Here is a 17,290-nt window from a genome sequence, read left to right as displayed (position 1 = left end):
ATTAATGCCACGTCAGTTTGTACAAAATAAGTTTGTACAAGAGTTTGTGGCTGTATCATTACTCATAGTTTTAACCTTAGTAAATCTATTTATGGTGTGAAGTTTGCTCGGTAGCCTCATCTAGTTTGGTCTTCAGCGTCTGGTCATTCGTATTATTATCCCATTCATTTTGGATAGAAAAATTCTGCTTTGCCTGAATGGGAACTGACAATTTTGACCTGCTCTGGCAACATATCCGACAGGAATTTATAGTTTAAAGCTCTACAAAATGTGTTCATTTTCACCCAATAAATTTATGAAGTCCATAATTTTAAAACGTATACCACTTTCTATCACCTTAGCCGAAGTAATTTTAAGAAAAATAAAATAAAATAATTAAATAAAATTCAAAAACAAACCTTAGGTCATTCACTTATTGTATTCTAAGTGCTACAAAGAACTTTTACAGCAACAGAAATATATACAAAAATCGACAGAATTGAAGTAAAAAGTTTACAATAACACTCAAAATAGACTGATTGAAACTAATATTTTTGATGTCAATTCCTTTCCACTTTGACTTGGTCAGAAGATAAAAACAAACAAACAAAAAACGATGTAATTTAACGTTCTATCACCTTCTTTAGAACTTTCTGCATTACATTCTTCTACCCCCTTCTCGTCATGTTCAATCGTCAATGCACAATATCCTGCAATTAAATACAAGCCCGAATTTATCAATATTTAGTAGTTTGAGATTAGATAAAATTTAAACGATACAACAACAATCAAACAAGTAATTTTTCCACCAAGGAAATTATTTTAACTCCAGCAAAATTACCTCATAGGAAATTACCTAATTAATGTCAAAAGGGAGCCTCTAGTGATTCATCCCATATATCTCCACTTCCATTTGAAACATTTTCCGCATCTTCTTCCATGGAAAGTCTTATATACTCTCTATGTGCAAAGCGATCCCATTCTGTCAAAGTTGGATTCTCACGCTCCTAACACAAAAAATATCTTGTAAGCAGAGCCCAACCAATATAACGTATCAATTCAATGTAGAGGTTGCAATAAGGAAACTACACACTTACCTGACGAATAAGAAAAGGGTCACGGCTTTCAAAAGCAATGAACTTGTTGAGATTGAAAAGAATATTGAAAACATTTCCCGAAAGCTTGCAGCCTTTCAAGTCGCGCAGAGTGATGTAGCCTTGATTCTGTATATGACATTATGAATACTACCAATCACATTAGGAAAAGCATAATCATACTGGAAACAATAAGTGAAAGACAAAGATGAGTCCTAGCTAAAAACCAAGACTGACCTCTGGTCCAATCATGTCAACAATCTGGCATAATACATCCTCAAATAACACAGGCTCTTGGGCCATGCACTCCATCCGATGCAACTGCTCCTCGTACAAGTACTGCAATTCGTTTGGCGTGAGCAATCCATTCCCATCCAAATCAATACATCTAAACCTGAATCAAGAAGTAAACAGGTCACATAACTTATCAACAATGTAATAAAACAACTAATAAGAAATGAAGTAGGAATATACAATGCATTACAATCTCAAGCCCACATGAAGAAGGTTTTATGAAGGGACCAAATAGCGGACGTTGAGGATGAACAATCATAGCAGATAAACTCTCTATGGTTAAATGTCAAAAGGGACAGATTATTCGATTGCCACACACCTATTATCCACATATTGAATCACAAATATTATCAGACTGAGACATGCCAACTTGCCTGTCTACATGTTGACTCCAAGCGAAATTCAGAGCAAGGAGACCGGTAATGCTCATCACGATGAAACTCTTAAGATTAACTCAGCCATCATATAATTGGGTTCATTTGGAAAAACCAAGTCAAACCTTATAGGGAGGTGTTGCAACAGCTTAGTGAAAATGGAAACTTTACTTTTATGTACAATCAGTGAAAGTTGTTTCAAGCAAAATGCCTTGACAACCAACAGGGACAAAAGCATCAATACTCAATCTGCACCAAATGGTGCCAGCACAACAGCTGGTCTAGTTTAATCTAATCACAACAAAAGTTACTCCAGCCCAATAAAGCACCTAAATGCTCAGTATGCCCATACGCAAAGATACACTAATCAGAAAGAAGATAGGCTAACCAGATATTTTAATTAGTTCCTTCAAAATTGTAGTAAACTTTAATTCATCCAGAAACCATTGAGTCTTTCAAGTATGAAACAATTCTTTCTTCATACTTCACCTCAAACAGAGAAAAAGGGAGATAACATACCAGTACTCTAATGCAGGTTCAGAAGATTTATCCTCTTCTGACAACATAAAGTAAACAAAATCTTCATAACACATCTTCCCCACAACTTTGCTAGTAAATTTCCTTGGAACCTGAAGTAACGTCAAAGCACTGATGAGATAAAAAATAGTTTCATAAATTACATACATGCATAGAATAGTATTCTCTTCCTCGAAGCAAAACCTCCAGACTAAGAAAAGACACAAAGAGACCACAAATGCGAACCTGAGAAAAAATTCTATCAACAATACGATAGGTAAGAGCATGATTGCCATATCTGATAAGGTTCTCCTTGTCGATAAAAAAATCATGGTCGGTGTCAAGCTCCCAAAATTTGCAATATATTACATAGAAGTGCTCATAAGAGAAGTACCTGAACTAACAAAAAACAGGAAAAGAAATTATTTCCATAAATCAGAAAAGACAGAATTCTAAACATTAATTTCATAATTTCCATACGTAGTGCACTGAGTTTTGCATACTACATTTTCACATTAAAGAATATATTATTTCTCACAAGAAAAAATGTGCAAAATATCATTCCAGAAAGGGAAAAAAAACGATACAGGATTTTTATGGCACAACACTGAACTCAAAAAAAGGAGAGAATATTTTCCTCGACACAGTCAATAGTATTGAAGGAATGAAAGCCATTAGCTCATTTTAAATCAGAGTTTTGGTTCCTCTCTACCACTGGATGCTAGAAAGCAACATGAAAAAAAAATAAATAAATAAATTTTATTTTATCATCTAAATGCAATGAATACCACAAGAGAAATTGCTCTGCAAAATTCAATTCTTGAGTGCACCTTGAACAGGTGAGACAGGGGAAACACTGTAATCCACAACTTTACAGAGCACATTTTCAGCTGGCAGACTTACTTCAAGACTTTGTTAATGTCTTCTTCTTCATCTACATGCTGCATCGCAGCAATCAGGTTTCCACGCTTCAACTCCCTGAGGGTAAGATGGCCAGTTCCAGATCTATTAATGTAGTAAAATATTCTGTATATGACTGTTTCAGCTGTTACATTGCAGAGGAAATAAATATGTATAAGTCATTAAATTATAGGTGAAAAACAATTACATATTATTTCATCTAAGGGCTTGTTTGTAACTGTGATATTCAGCCTCGGTAGTGTCTTTTTTTTTTTTTTTCATCTGAAATCTAAATATACTTGCATTTGGCTAAAGTCAAAATAGGTCTGAATGAACATATATGAAATATGTTTGTTTTTATCTGTCTAATGTCTTAGTGTTTTCTTTTTTCTTTTTTAACCGAGAACATCTAAAATCTAGTATTTTGACATGTGTCCTTGAAAGTGTTAGGATACTAGAAAGTTAAGTATTTATACTTTGAAAGTGTAACCTAGTATCTATATGTTTTTTTAATTTTTGTTTTTTTTTAAAGAAACTGATAGTATTTATATGTTATAAATATTTATATAAGATAAACATTTGATAGACATAAAATTATTTCAGAGAATGAAAATAATTCTGATAATATTATTTTTGACAATTTAACATAATCTTTGAATATAAATAAAAGAATCATCTAATGGTAGCATCATTGCATAAAATTGAACGTACGTTAGCTATTTCATCTTTCAAAGAAGCTATTTCATCATTCATAGGACTACCCTGATTTTGATTAATTTCAATTTCATGTATGTGTACTCTCTGTTAAAGAAAATCAATCGATATCTAATACTGATAGTGCTTCTTCAATCCCATACAGATTTTATCTATCATATAGTTCAATTAGAATCATCATAAATCTAATATTCCTTTCCCAAATTTCTAAGCTATTTCTTCATTGGACCAAGTAAAATTAAGGAACAAGAGAAATTCTGATATGAAAAAGTTCAATAATAATATTCCATTTTTTTATTAAAAAAAATGGGTTTTAACTAATACGAAATTAGTACATTTAACAATGTTACTTGTGGATTTTGGGTAGTTACCTGATCCATCAATAAAGTGTAATATGCCCATTATTTAGTAATTCAAATGGTCATAGTTTTCTTTTATATATATATATATATAAGGGTACTTGTGAAAGCAAAAAGAATTCCTTCCCATTCAGACATTTAATCACTCACAATCAGAAAATTCATAATTTTATATTCAGAGGCAAATGTCATATGGTAAGACTTCAGTTACGGAAATACAAAAATGCTAAAACATCAAAATGTCTCACAATAAGCCAAATTTAGACTTCAAACATCAAAGCAAACAAGCACTTAATCTTGAATTCATAACAGATAAAAGTATTTAGTAAAGATCAATAGTTTCCAATAGTTGAAGTATAAAAAGTTTGATAGCTACTGACGAGGCAACTCAATCTCAAGCGGGTGCTAAGTATAAATTGCGCCTGAAGAAGCACTAGATGTCTTAAAGTTCATTTTTTAATAAGGATTGGCTTCAAAATATATTCATTACATGCTAGGTTCATTATAAACATATGTGGTAAAATTAAAATAAGAGGCAAGGTCAAAAGTGCCCACATGACCCTGAAAATGAACTACATAATTTGAACAATGTTACAAAATCTAATATGAAACAGAAACTCATTAGATACATGCTAAGAGGATAGTAAATGACTATTTCAAAATGAAATCAAATAAAGGATTAGAATAAATATTCATGCATCTTTCGTTAGGACACAAGAATATGTTTAATTTAATGCAAATTCAATCGAAACATGATGCCCAATGGTAGATGCAGTTTGGGGACAAATTTCCAGCTGCTCAAGTCCCCATGCATCATGTGTGAGAGACTTCAAATCCAGAGCTGCCTTCACTATATAGATATAAAATCAGAAAACAGTGTCATACCATATCTTTCCTGAAATTCTGGTGTGCTTTGCAAAAATTCCAACCCTGGATGAGATGTCAAAAGCTCCCGTAAAACAGGTTTGAAATCGTCCTGCATTCAAGAACATTAAAAGATAGTGACACCTAATCACTGTGCAATCAAAATTCCCCTTTCTTTCACAAGTTCCACCAGCAAGGATCCAACCAGATGATACATTTCGTTCTGTTAGAATGATTTTCATTTTTCCAGAATTAATTAATGCTTCGTGTCCTACAATGTTCTTTATCTCATTTTGCATTTTATTGTTTTCCTTGTGTAACTCTTACTTGAATTCTCTTTATTAAGGTTGACCACTCCTCCCACAACACTGACAAACAAAAATGGCCAGACAATGAAGCTTTTTACCTTAATAAAAGGCTTTAATAAAAATGCAAATGAACCTGAGTAAGGTAACTACGATCTGGTCGCTTTAGAATTATATATATCCGGGTTGCCAAATCCTTTGTCAACAGGTTGCCTCTCATCCAATAATCAACAAATTGATCTCTGCAATATGTCACATGACAAACTAAGTTAGCAACAGATAACAATAATAATACCATTGTAATTACCAGATTTCTGAAGTGGAAAATTATGAACAGAGAAAAAAATGGTCCAAAATCATTCAATCCATCCCAAAAATCTAGATGCACGAGAAACTCCTCTTTTTCTGGGGTAAGAGCAATTGATAAAGAGGGGACTCAATCACCAGAAATGGAACAGCAAACAAGTGGTACAAGCAACACAAACAAAAAACATCCTTAACTATTGACAGCACAATTTTGCAACAGCCCTCTCTATTAATAGCATAATTTTGCAACAGCCTTCTCTATCAGCTGGGGTACAACTCATAGTTCTGCTTCACATAAACTCATTCAAAGTTACAAAGTTAATAGCAAAAGCTATCAATAATCAGAGAAAATTCAACAAAGCGCTGATCCACACAGAAACAACATACCTCGTCACGATACCAGTGCCTTCAACGTCAATCTTTCTAAACAGTGCAGTAGAGAAGAATGATGGTAGCTTGCATATTTCCTTCGTGATGGACTTAAACTCTAACAAAGGAATATAAAAGAGAGAAAAGTAAAAGAAATACTTCAATTGATTAAAAAAAATTTATAAAGAGAATGATAAGAGACAAACAGAATCCAACTGACAGCAATGGTAGTCTCACCTTGTACTTGCAGTCCATCCATGTGACCATAAAAATGCTGATCAATTGCAAACACACACTGATCTCTCATTTCAGTTGGAGGCGGGCGTCCGTTTTTAAAGTAAAACTGCAAGCATTTTAAGAGTTCCATTGAGACAACAAATCTACTCATCAAATCATCAAGACAAATACAGTGTTACCTTGTATAAAATATTATCTGCAAATAATATGGAAAAGTACACCAGTAGTGCATACCTGAGGTATGACCTCACGTACTGGTTCACTGACTATTTTTAACGGAGAAGCCAAAGAAGAAGGACCAGCCCTCTGTTTAGAAACACGGGGAGAGCCAGAGGTAGAACGTGGAGAAAGAGGAGGAGTACTGCCAGCTGGAAACACTGAAGGTAATGAACTGCCAGAAACATTCACACTACTATTCCCAAGAGAATTTAAAGAAGTTCCTGACTTTGCATCAGACAGCAGTGACTTCACCTATGTCCAAACAGCGCAAAGAAATACTTTTGAGAATGAAAACATTGAGTCCAAAATGAACCAAAAACAAAAAAGATAATGTCAATATCCAACAAGTCAAACACTCTTGATTTTCGTCTCATATTTTGAAATCAGAAACTACGTCAAGAAAAACACGCTACTATTTTCCTTTCTGCGGGATTAATCATGGGTGTTAGCTATATTTTGTTTGTTATTGTTAGCTTCTTTATCCTAACGCCATTTCCCCAAAGATTAACCTTGCAACATGACAAAAATAAAAAGACATCTCAAAACCACTAGTCCCTCTTAATTCTATAGTATCATGTTTGAACGTGTCAGTCAATAGTATCATGTTTGAACATCTTTTACCTACCAATATTCACCATTCCCTTCCCAATTTATAAGTTGTACTGTTCCGCTCCTCTGTACTTATCCCTCCCCCTCATTTATAAGTTATAAGACAACACTCCCCCTCCTCTGTACTTATCCCTCTCATTTAAAAATCCATCCTTTTTCCCCCCCAATTTCAAAGCATTTCAACAAAGCTTTCTAACTACATTTATTGAGGGTCAAATGAGCCATCAAATTCTGAATTGGCACTGAAATTTTATCCCATCCCCACACTCTAGACAAAAAACTAATATTACACTCATGAAACAACATACACATGTAACAACACACATAATTCTGCACAACCCAAATTACCAAAGCTCTTACAACAGGAAGCTAAAGGCTAACAACTGAAACAATTCCATTCAACTGATCATCTTCAATATATAAAAAAGTAAAGCACAACTAAAAAACGAAAAGCTTAAAGAATGAACAATTAAATAAATAAAATAAAAGAAAAAAATTTAAAATATGCACCAATTTGTTAGTCTCGGGCAGCGAAAGCCATATAGAGAAGAGCTCTTCAGCAAGATGGGGATTGGATTTGAGAGCCAACTGTGAGAACTCCGGTAACTGTAACAAATCCGCATCGAAGGACGCCATTTCACCACCCACTACCTCTATTTCCATCATAACAATTCAATTCAATCAAATTCAATTCAATTCGGCTGCTACTTCTTAACTAAAACCCTAGATCCCAAAAACTAACAACCCCACCACAAATTTCAAAAAACAGACTCAACAAAGACAAACCCAGATAATATTATACTATTTTATGTGTGCCCCAGCGTGAAAGAGAGAAAGTTGGCGAGCTTTTCAAATGGGGGCTAGGCTTGGCCTCGCTTCTAGCTCGGGTGTTTAGGTATGTATGAGAAAGAGAATTGGTTTGATTTTGAAGAACACGAAGGAACAGCTTTGTGGAGTTCACGGAGAAATCAGAAAAGAAAAAGAGTGGTGATGGGTCGGCATTGGCATGGCATCTGTGAACCGCAATGGAAGTGCTACAATGTCCCCCAATCTCCAAAGTGTTTGATAAAATGCACGCCTCCGTTTTTTAATCGAAACTCACTTCTGAGTGCCAACTGATTGGCACAAAAAGTTTTTCATTCCTTATTTAAAAACGAAAATCTTTTTGCAATTTAACTAGAAAATTAAAAACAAAATTAAAGTTAATCATCTATTTTATTAAAATTTAGCATTTCGTCTTTGGCTAAAAAGTGCATTGAACTCGACTGGATTGATTTTCTTCTTGTGATTTTCTTTCTAATCATGTGATATTGTTAGTATTAGCACTGCTTTCATTTGTTACCCACTTGATTTGTGATTCATTTTCCTTCTTTTCATATTTTGATTAAATGAATAAAATTAACATTTTGGCGATGTAATATATTAATTTGCAAGCTCGTTTGATCTTTTTCTATACTACTGACTTCAGTTTTCAAGGCATATTGATGACACTGAAAATTTCAATGATGATGAAGATCCCGGCGAAGCAACTTTGATTTGAGACTTGGTGAACTATATTAAAAAAAAAAAATATTCGCGGACCCAAATTGGTGGTGTGGACTCTTATGAATCCAAATCCAACGACAAAAAGACAAAATTCTTCGAGATATTGTACTTTACTTTTGAGAGGGTATAATAGGAGTCACAAAAAGCTATAAACTAGATTATTTGGCTTAGTTTTTCTTCTGAACAAAATATAACGCAGGTCTTTATTACAACTACTAGTGTTCAAATTTATGAACAAATTCCCTAGGGTAAAATCATCATTTGCTCTCTTCCTTTTAGGAGTCTAGCAGCATAACATAATGGCAAAAATCCCTGACAAAGTACAAAGCGCTTTCTCTAGCTCTGGCTGTGGCAGTGGCCGTGGACTGAGTCCAATAATGGGTACACATATACAAAATGTGGTAAAACCATTTCAGTGCAGGGATCTCGATAGGAGCAACAAGAAAATTTTCATCCTCGGTAGAGACAAATCTATCTTACCAGATAGTTATGTCGTTTATTTCCTCTTTCCTGAACCAATTGTCAGGAGCTCAAAGCTCCGAAGTGCATCATCACGACCACTTCTTGTGGCTGCACCACGAGAGAAGGATGATGACTTAGACTCATACCCAGGTTGAGCCCTTTGGGTAGTAGACAGACGACCACTGCCAGAGCCTGAGACCAGTCTGCCTGACCGATTATCACTATGGTCACCAGATGAGCTTGGTCGGCCACCTGACATGATAGCCCTCTTTAAAGAACTACTGTTTCGAGACAAAGAGCGAGGCCTTTCTGAATCAGGTTGCTGAGCAAAAACAAGTAGTAGTTTAGAAACTTGGCAGCATTATATTTGACTTCTATTCATGAAAACACTAAACTGAGCATAACTCCAAATGTATAGGAACAGAGATACAAGGAGTTGATGCATACAAAATTATGCATAGGCAATTACTCACCACATCCTTTGATGATGGCACATCATCTGAAGATTTGTGCCTTGAGTGATCACCATGCAGACCATGACCAGATGTATTCCGTCTTGCAAAGGCCTCAATTCCACCAGCGAATCTATCTCGAACCTCTTGTCCTACAAGATACATAATAAACCTCATGAACTTTCTTTTTTTTGGGTGGGGAGTGGGAAGGGGCGAGGAAGTCAGGGGAGTTTCTATTTCAAATTAACAAGAAAATAAACTGCATAAAACTCTTAGAAAACAAAAAAATCAACAAAACATTTGCTCTAAAAAAATAGATTAAACAAATCAGCACTTCAAAAAACTAAAATTCCTTAATCAGGCAAAGTAACAGATCAAAAGCTTGAGCCCCAGCCTCAATCATACCTATAAAGATAATTATAAGCACCTATTAGATTCAGCAATCAGATTACTGAAACTTGTTTCAAATATAGCTGTAAAAAGAACTAACCTGAAGGCCTCTCTACTCTTTCAGCTGATGGTCCTGCAGGGTTCAAATTTGGTTTCCCGCTTGGCTGTCGAATCAAAATAAAGGGAGAGTTATTATACAAGAATCATCGTTTACTAAGAAATTAAAGCAAACATACCTTTTTCCCCTTAGAATAAATGCCAACAACATTAAAACTACTTACTCGTGATCTTGAACTGGAGCCCGTCTGCGGATACTTCAATATAGTCCAATCAAAAACATAGTCAAACTGATAACCTGCACATGTTACAATTGAGATCAGTTTATTTCTGAGTTTTGGCAACTAAACAAAAAGGTGAATATGAGAACCGACTCTTAAAGAGTTACAAGCTAACCTTCTCGTATAAACAGATCGCGGAAAAGCCTTTTCAAGTATGAATAATCTGGTTTATCTTCAAACCGCAATGACCGGCAATAGTGGAAGTATGATGTGAACTCTGAAGGATAAGATTTGCAAAGGACCTGGAAAATAACAAATCGGCATTAAAAATTTATTGAAGAGTCAGCTAATTTAATGGACCACATATTTTCCTCTACTCGTATGTTTGATCAAAATGATACCTCAATAGGAGTAAGCATCTTCTTTTCACTAATCTTGTCATATTTCTGCTTTTTGGTACCAGCTTTCAATCCCTGCCAGGGAAGACTGAAAAATAGAAACGAAGTTAAAGTATGACTGAGGTTTATAAAGAAAGGAGGAGTGACTTGGTTATGCGTCGAACCTTCCCCTGAGAAAATACATAAGCACATATCCAAGAGATTCCAGATCATCTCTTCTGCTTTGCTCTGAAAGCAAAATAGTATCACAATTAGTTTCAATATAAATTTTGACACAAGTAAACATAACATTGACAACAAAGGAAATCTTTAATGATTCAATTAAATAGCTTGACTCACCAACTCCAAGGTGAGTGTTAACACTTGCATAGCGAGCTGTTCCTGTAAGATTCTTGTTTTCCCTGTATAAAGAACAACATAATGAATATTCATGAACATCATAAAAGATAACAAAGGAAAAGGGTTTTACACTCACCATAATTGAGGGAATTCAGAAATAAACCAAAGTGTTTGAAAGAAATACCACAAAATAATACAACATTTCCAATAGAAAAATGCACGCATACTCACATACACAGGAGCCCATTCATAAGAACATAGTGGTACATTTCCAAGATAACATGAAGACTTGAGAAGAATGAAGCAAATTACAAAAAAAAACCAAAAAAATACAATGAACAGTTAGAGAAGGTAAAAAGATTCTTTGAGAACTCAATGAAGACCTTCAAAACATTGACAAGATTCTGAACTAGAAAGAAAATATCAATCACAGAAGGCTTGGAGAGTTTCATCTTAAAAGCTGCCCCCAATCTCCTATGCAATCTCACAAGTTCTAACATAAAACCTTTACACAGCTATAATTTCTTCCTTACATATACAGGTAAGGAACAGAAAACGTAAGAATATGAGGCTTCTCCAAAGTCCCTCCGTTAAGGGAAACCATTACTCATATACTTGGAGATCTTTGGCTTTTTTGATCAATAATTGATCACTATGTCAATAACTAAAATGTTGCCTATTGGTCATTTCATTTCAGCTTTGATTGCCTTTGGTTCCACTTTTATTTTGTAAGAATTTCTGATGGAATCCATTCAAGCTTAAAATATAAGAGTGAGGCACATCACGTAAAGGAGGCAGACTTTTTCTCAGCCTCAGACTCTCAAAACCTTTTGTGTTATTTGCATTCCTCGCCTATTTCAAAACTTATAGTAAGAAACAAATCACAATCGGTTAATATAAGTGCCTGGTCCCAATCACTGCTTAAGTAAAAGCAATTCAGGAATCCTAAGCACACATCTAATGGAAGAGAGAGTCGCATGAGGGTGTGCATTTATATACAAAAGCAACTCTCTGCCTTACATATCTTTAACAATCCTCTTCTACATGCTAAAAGAATACAAAGAATCAAGAAAGTCCTACAGCTCAACCTTAAATCCACAAAAAGAGAAAGAAAAAAGGATTAAAACTTCATACAGATCGAGCCTTAAAAGTAGAACTTTGACATCAAAATGCACCAGTAACATTCAGTTAGAAGGCAACTATTCGCAAATCAAATAACATTGCAATACTATATAAGAGAGTTCAAAATGGTGAACAAGCAAGGAACCAGAAGAGCAAATTATGCAAACAGAGGAAAGAATACTAATACCTGTATGGTATATGCTTGTGTGTTTGAAGATCCCTATACTTCTTAGCAAGGCCGTAATCAATGATGTATACCTGTCATTCAAGGTGTAACAAATGAGCACAACATAATTAAAATAACAAATTACTGGGTAAATCAATGAAATGTTTGACTCAGTAATTTCAAGGAGTGTTAAGTAACATGAATTAAAATATTCACGTGTTTATCCTGGAACGGAAAGCGAAAGTTCCATACTGCAAGGGCAAGAGGGCATTTCTTGTTCTATATGATAATTACTGCAAGATTGGACAACTCAATCTCATGAAAGCTCAGCAAAAGATAAAAATGTAGAGATTCCACTCCTGAACCTTCTTGTGTGGTAAATGATCAAGAAAACATGAGTGAGAACAGGACCACAAATTTTTTTCTCTGGGACAAGCACTAACATATTCATAAACACAAAGGGCAGTCCTACTACAAAGGAAGCACAAACAGAACATTATTTTTCAACAAAAGAAATGATTGAAAGTAAAGAAGCTAACAACAATACACTAAATATCATCAAAAAACATAGCAACAATGTCTTCCCATTGTCTATGTTGTTTGATGATATGTAGAGTATTTTTGTTAGCTTTTTAATTTTCATTCATGTCTTCACATTCTGTATTTTCTTTTACTTTCATTTTTATCACGGGTATGCTTATCAGCTCATGTTTATGAATAATTCAAGTAACCATAATTAATTCAATATGATGACATGTAGTGTATCTTTGTTAGCTTTTTACTTTTCAATCATGCCTTATATTTTCTATCTTCTTTTACCTTCATTTTTATTCCGGTAACATATATGATTATCAGTTCATGTTTAAGAATAATTTAACTAACCATAATAAATTCAACATGAGCTTTACTTGTACTCTCCACATGATCTTTCAATAAACTAATTCCTACTTATGACTCTCATATATTCTGGCCAAAAGAAATTCTGCAGACATTCACTTTCTGAATGTCGAATATTTTCAGTCGAGGTCACATAGAAAATCTTTACATGAAGTTACAATTTTGTTGCAGCCAAGAATCTATTTTGCAAGTGCATGCAAGAAAGAAGACACATATATGAATATACCTGATTTGACTTGCGCCCTAAACCCATCAGAAAGTTGTCAGGCTTTATATCACGGTGTAGAAAACCACGTGAGTGCATATACTCAACTCTGTTTATCTATATAAGGCAGAAAAATAAAAACACAGTATAAGCATGGAAACTGCATCAACCAGGTAGAACATTCTTGAGACCATTAGCATACTTACTAATTGATCCGCAAGCATTAAAACTGTTTTCAGAGAAAACTTTCTGTTGCAGTAATTAAATAAATCTTCCAGGCTTGGTCCAAGAAGATCAATAACCATGACATTGTATTCACCCTCCACTCCAAACCATTTGAGATGGGGAACACCCGCTACATGCAGATAAGAATTTAAGTGAATAACAAGAAAAAGAAAGTCGTATTTTGATTTCGATCCACATAAAGAATCCACGATATCAATCTAATTAGATAATTAACTAAAATAATAGCTTACTTCCTCCTTGAAGAAGCATGTACAATTTTGATTCATAATGAAGCTGAGGATGCTTCGTCTTCACAGATTCCTGAACGAAAAAGGACAAATGAAGGTTGGCACATAATTCAAAATTTGAAAAAAAAAAAAAGGAGAATATCATAGATAAAAACAAGTTACACTAAAAGGTGAAAGAAAAACTTGAATTAAGTACTCCAAGGTATAACAAAAACATGCACATGACAAAGGAAAAACTGCACATTTGACAGCATACTCAAAGAAAGATTTCAGCAAACTTCTTTGGTTCGTTAATACAAATAATTTTTGCACAACAGCATGCAGTATGGTTTGCAGTTCCATCCATTACTCTTTGGTAACACCTCAAATACAACTCTCAACAACTTAAGTCCAATTCATCACCAAGAAACAAACTTCATTATCTGATCGTCTCAGCAAAGTAGCAGTTTGATATTTATTATCAAATAATCGGAATGCAAAAATCATTTAGTCCTTTCACTTGGTATGCCAAAGACAAAAGAATTTGCAGCATTTTTTCATCCTCTTATAGATCACAACTTAACCTTCATACCACATCTTGATATTCACTCTATGAATGAAACTAACAAAAGCAAAAATCAACCAACATTAATCCAAAACCACTTGTAACGTCCAATACATGATGATCATTTACCATCAAAAAAGAAATCAAACTTCCCTATAAATTTTATAATTAACAAAATCAACAATAAAGCAATAAAAGTTTCACATACCAGCTTCACAGCAACTTCCTCGCCAGTTTGCACATTAACCCCTATAGCAAATAAACCAAAATTAAAAACATACTAACAAGTTACAAACAAAATTAAAGGCTTAAAAATTTTTAAAACAAAAATGCAGCTAAATAACCACAAAATATATACGCACCTAAATAAAGCTCACCAAACGATCCACTCCCGATCTTCCTCCCCAGCTTGAACTTGCCTCCAATTACATGATCCATGGATCTACTTTTGACCCGAACAAAAAATTTAATACAACAAATTTGGACTTTTTTTCTTTCCACTATTAATTATATTACAATCAAATTTGTTCACCAAACATGAAACTACCCACAAAAGATTCCCTTGTCAGAGAATCTTTAGATCCATCAAATTTATTGATAAACCAAAAAAACAATGCAACTTAAAATAAAAATTAGCCTTTACAATCTATCTGTTACTATACAAAACAAAACATGAGTTTGCTTAAAAAACCAAGCAATACCCATTTGTTAACATTGTTGAGCGATCACAATAATGCATTTTCTGGGAAATTTTTGAAGAGAAAAAAGGTGGGATTTTGAAGAGAAAATAATGGTTAGAAATGGTGTTTTTTTTTCCTTAAATTAATTCTTTCAGAGGGAAAAATACAGAGCGAAAAGAATCTAAGCAGGCGAAACTTGAGGCAAGAATTCGGGGAGGAGAATCGGATCTGAGTTGCAGACAAGGATTGAGTTTGAGAAAACAGCTTGAATTTTCTCGGGAAATTTTATGAGAAAAGAATGAAGGAGAGAGAGAGAAAATGAAGGGAAAGTGAATGGAAATGGACGATGATTGATGAACGAGAAATTGGATGATATATTATTGGATTTTTGTTTTTTTTTTTAATTGTAATTTGGTATCCGTTCCGTAGTAAATATTTTAGGAGAAAAAATAAATTAATTAATTGTTGTGTTTAAGTTTAATATTTATATTCTACGATATATATTTTTTTTAAATTTAATTATTCTATTATTGTAATAGAGATGAGTGATGAGACCATGAGAGCCGACTGTTTTAATATTTAATAATAATCATTTCATGAACTCTTTGTTCTTTCTTATGGACTCAATAAATAAAATAATCATCCCCCGGGGGTGGGCATTTTAGTAATTTAATGCCTTCTGTTTTTAATGATGATCTAACAATCATGATGAACTGTAAAACCTACTCAGACTACTTAAATTAGACTAATTAACAAAGTTAAAGGTTAACGACATGATTAGCTGGCATTATTAAACTATTTAATATTTTCTCACCGACTTTCAAAAATTAATGATTTCTATCAACCTACGCTATTAATCATTTCTATAAAAAAAAAATTTGAAGTAATTTTGTAAAATACGATAAGAATTGATTTTGTAAAAATTAATGTTGTTGTTTCTAGTTTGCCCTCTACACGAAGGGTGCGTTTGAAATTGAAATAGTGTATCTTTTAAGGTATAGTTGTTGTAAAAAAAATTGTAAGTGTGAAATAAAAATTAGTAATATATAGTAAATATAAATTTTAAATAATAAAAATATAATAAATTTTTCATTATACAAATAAAAAATTATATCTACATAATTTTCAAGTTACAGTAACTAGTGTTTACCAAATATTTTAATCATGTAACTTAAAAAACATAGTTGTCTAACCTTAAACCCAAACGCACCTAAAGGTTAATAGCAAATTCATGCACCATGCTTTCTCTCAATTGCTTAATACTTTTGTTTGATTACAATTGTTATGAATCGATGGGTCGAATTCATTTTAAAACGACTTAAAAATGAAGATTGTCCATGAATTTATTATATACTCAATTCAAATTCATATTCTCCCATGCAAAAAATTATTGTTGATCGTGGGTTTTGATGGTAAAGAGAATATAAAAGTGATATTATAAACAATGAAATGAAAACATACAACATAGGAGAATTTAATTATCCAAAATCTTTAAATAAGAGAAATCAAACAATAAAATGACATGTTTTAAACATGTGCAGTAGTTTTTTTGGTGGGGGGGTGGAACATGACTAATAATAAAGTTGAATATGTTGAGGCTCAGAAATCAAAATAGGGGCGGCAGAGATGACAGTGAACAGTCAACATTCTAATACTTATGCCTTCACATGTGCTGATCTTATGCCATGCCATTGAGATTAGACAAATAGTAACAAAGGGAGACAATCAACAAAGCAAACTCTCTATTTCTCAGAGAGCAACAAAATTGAAGATGAGGTTTTCTGTTCTCCTTTCACTTGTCAAATGCATGCAGCCTGAAGAGGCAAAGAAAATAAAAAAGAAAAAAAAATGCGAGACGTCTTTTATCCATGGATGCATGTTTTGAATCTTGAAAAAGGCAATGTTGCTTTCACTTGTTTGCAAAATGGATAAGTAGTTGGTGATGAAATTGACTGATTGAACCATTTGTTTATTCTGAGTTTGTGGTCCAAATTACACCCATCTGGCCCTTTGTCGTTGCCTTTTTGGTGGGCCAATCTATCTCTTGGGCTACACTCGGTCTAAATGACTCGAGCCTAAAGGAGCCGACGTCAATTATTGATTTGAGTTTGGGCCACAGGGCTGGACAAGTCCAATCTGTACTTCGTACCCTGTTAAGTCAATTTTGCTATTGTTTTCTTTTAATACGTTATAATTATTG

At 33.7% G+C, this 17,290-nt stretch overlaps 2 protein-coding genes across 3 annotated transcripts; both read right to left on the bottom strand.

Moving 5' to 3' along the window:
• Nucleotides 1-385: 385 nt before the first annotated feature.
• On the bottom strand, nucleotides 386-8,269 carry LOC18032360 (serine/threonine protein phosphatase 2A regulatory subunit B''beta). Of its 2 annotated transcripts, none has more exons than XM_024180553.1 (13): nucleotides 7,650-8,269; nucleotides 6,546-6,782; nucleotides 6,312-6,417; nucleotides 6,093-6,192; nucleotides 5,536-5,641; nucleotides 5,116-5,206; nucleotides 3,161-3,302; nucleotides 2,504-2,651; nucleotides 2,261-2,370; nucleotides 1,311-1,467; nucleotides 1,077-1,202; nucleotides 821-986; nucleotides 386-689 (listed from the first exon to the last, which is right to left on the bottom strand). In XM_024180553.1, the coding sequence occupies exons 1-12, from the start codon at nucleotides 7,803-7,805 to the stop codon at nucleotides 846-848; spliced, it is 1,620 nt and encodes a 539-aa protein (XP_024036321.1). In that variant the 5' UTR covers nucleotides 7,806-8,269; the 3' UTR covers nucleotides 386-689; nucleotides 821-845. The 2 variants fall into 2 exon arrangements, with proteins under 2 accessions (XP_024036321.1, XP_006420257.2); XM_006420194.2 differs by having other exon boundaries at nucleotides 432-689; nucleotides 836-986.
• Nucleotides 8,270-8,772: 503 nt separating this feature from the next.
• LOC18032196 (casein kinase 1-like protein 10) lies at nucleotides 8,773-15,486 on the bottom strand. Its single transcript, XM_006420192.2, has 14 exons — nucleotides 14,773-15,486; nucleotides 14,619-14,659; nucleotides 13,870-13,939; nucleotides 13,600-13,748; nucleotides 13,415-13,510; nucleotides 12,313-12,383; nucleotides 11,004-11,065; nucleotides 10,829-10,892; nucleotides 10,668-10,752; nucleotides 10,442-10,568; nucleotides 10,270-10,343; nucleotides 10,089-10,152; nucleotides 9,620-9,750; nucleotides 8,773-9,468 (listed from the first exon to the last, which is right to left on the bottom strand). The coding sequence occupies exons 1-14, from the start codon at nucleotides 14,846-14,848 to the stop codon at nucleotides 9,181-9,183; spliced, it is 1,398 nt and encodes a 465-aa protein (XP_006420255.1). The 5' UTR covers nucleotides 14,849-15,486; the 3' UTR covers nucleotides 8,773-9,180.
• Between the last annotated feature and the right edge of the window lie 1,804 nt (nucleotides 15,487-17,290).

This window comes from Citrus clementina, unplaced genomic scaffold (genome assembly GCF_000493195.1).
Source record: "Citrus clementina cultivar Clemenules unplaced genomic scaffold, Citrus_clementina_v1.0 scaffold_9, whole genome shotgun sequence".
NCBI lineage: Eukaryota > Viridiplantae > Streptophyta > Magnoliopsida > Sapindales > Rutaceae > Citrus > Citrus x clementina.
This window is presented reverse-complemented; position numbering and strand designations above follow the sequence as displayed.

What these genes read in the sequence shown, in the direction of transcription:
- LOC18032360 (XM_024180553.1), bottom strand. Translation starts at nt 7,805, where the DNA reads ATGATGGAAATAGAGGTAGTGGGTGGTGAAATGGCGTCCTTCGATGCG. An exon ending in GGCACTGGTATCGTGACGAG is followed by an intron (nt 5,642 to 6,092) that starts GTATGTTGTTTC and finishes GACATATTGCAG; the next exon opens with AGATCAATTTGTTGATTATT. An exon ending in ACCCTTTTCTTATTCGTCAG is followed by an intron (nt 987 to 1,076) that starts GTAAGTGTGTAG and finishes TTTTTGTGTTAG; the next exon opens with GAGCGTGAGAATCCAACTTT.
- LOC18032196 (XM_006420192.2), bottom strand. Translation starts at nt 14,848, where the DNA reads ATGGATCATGTAATTGGAGGCAAGTTCAAGCTGGGGAGGAAGATCGGG. An exon ending in GCTCCAGTTCAAGATCACGA is followed by an intron (nt 10,153 to 10,269) that starts GTAAGTAGTTTT and finishes TTGATTCGACAG; the next exon opens with CCAAGCGGGAAACCAAATTT. An exon ending in AAGAGTAGAGAGGCCTTCAG is followed by an intron (nt 9,751 to 10,088) that starts GTTAGTTCTTTT and finishes TGTATCTTGTAG; the next exon opens with GACAAGAGGTTCGAGATAGA.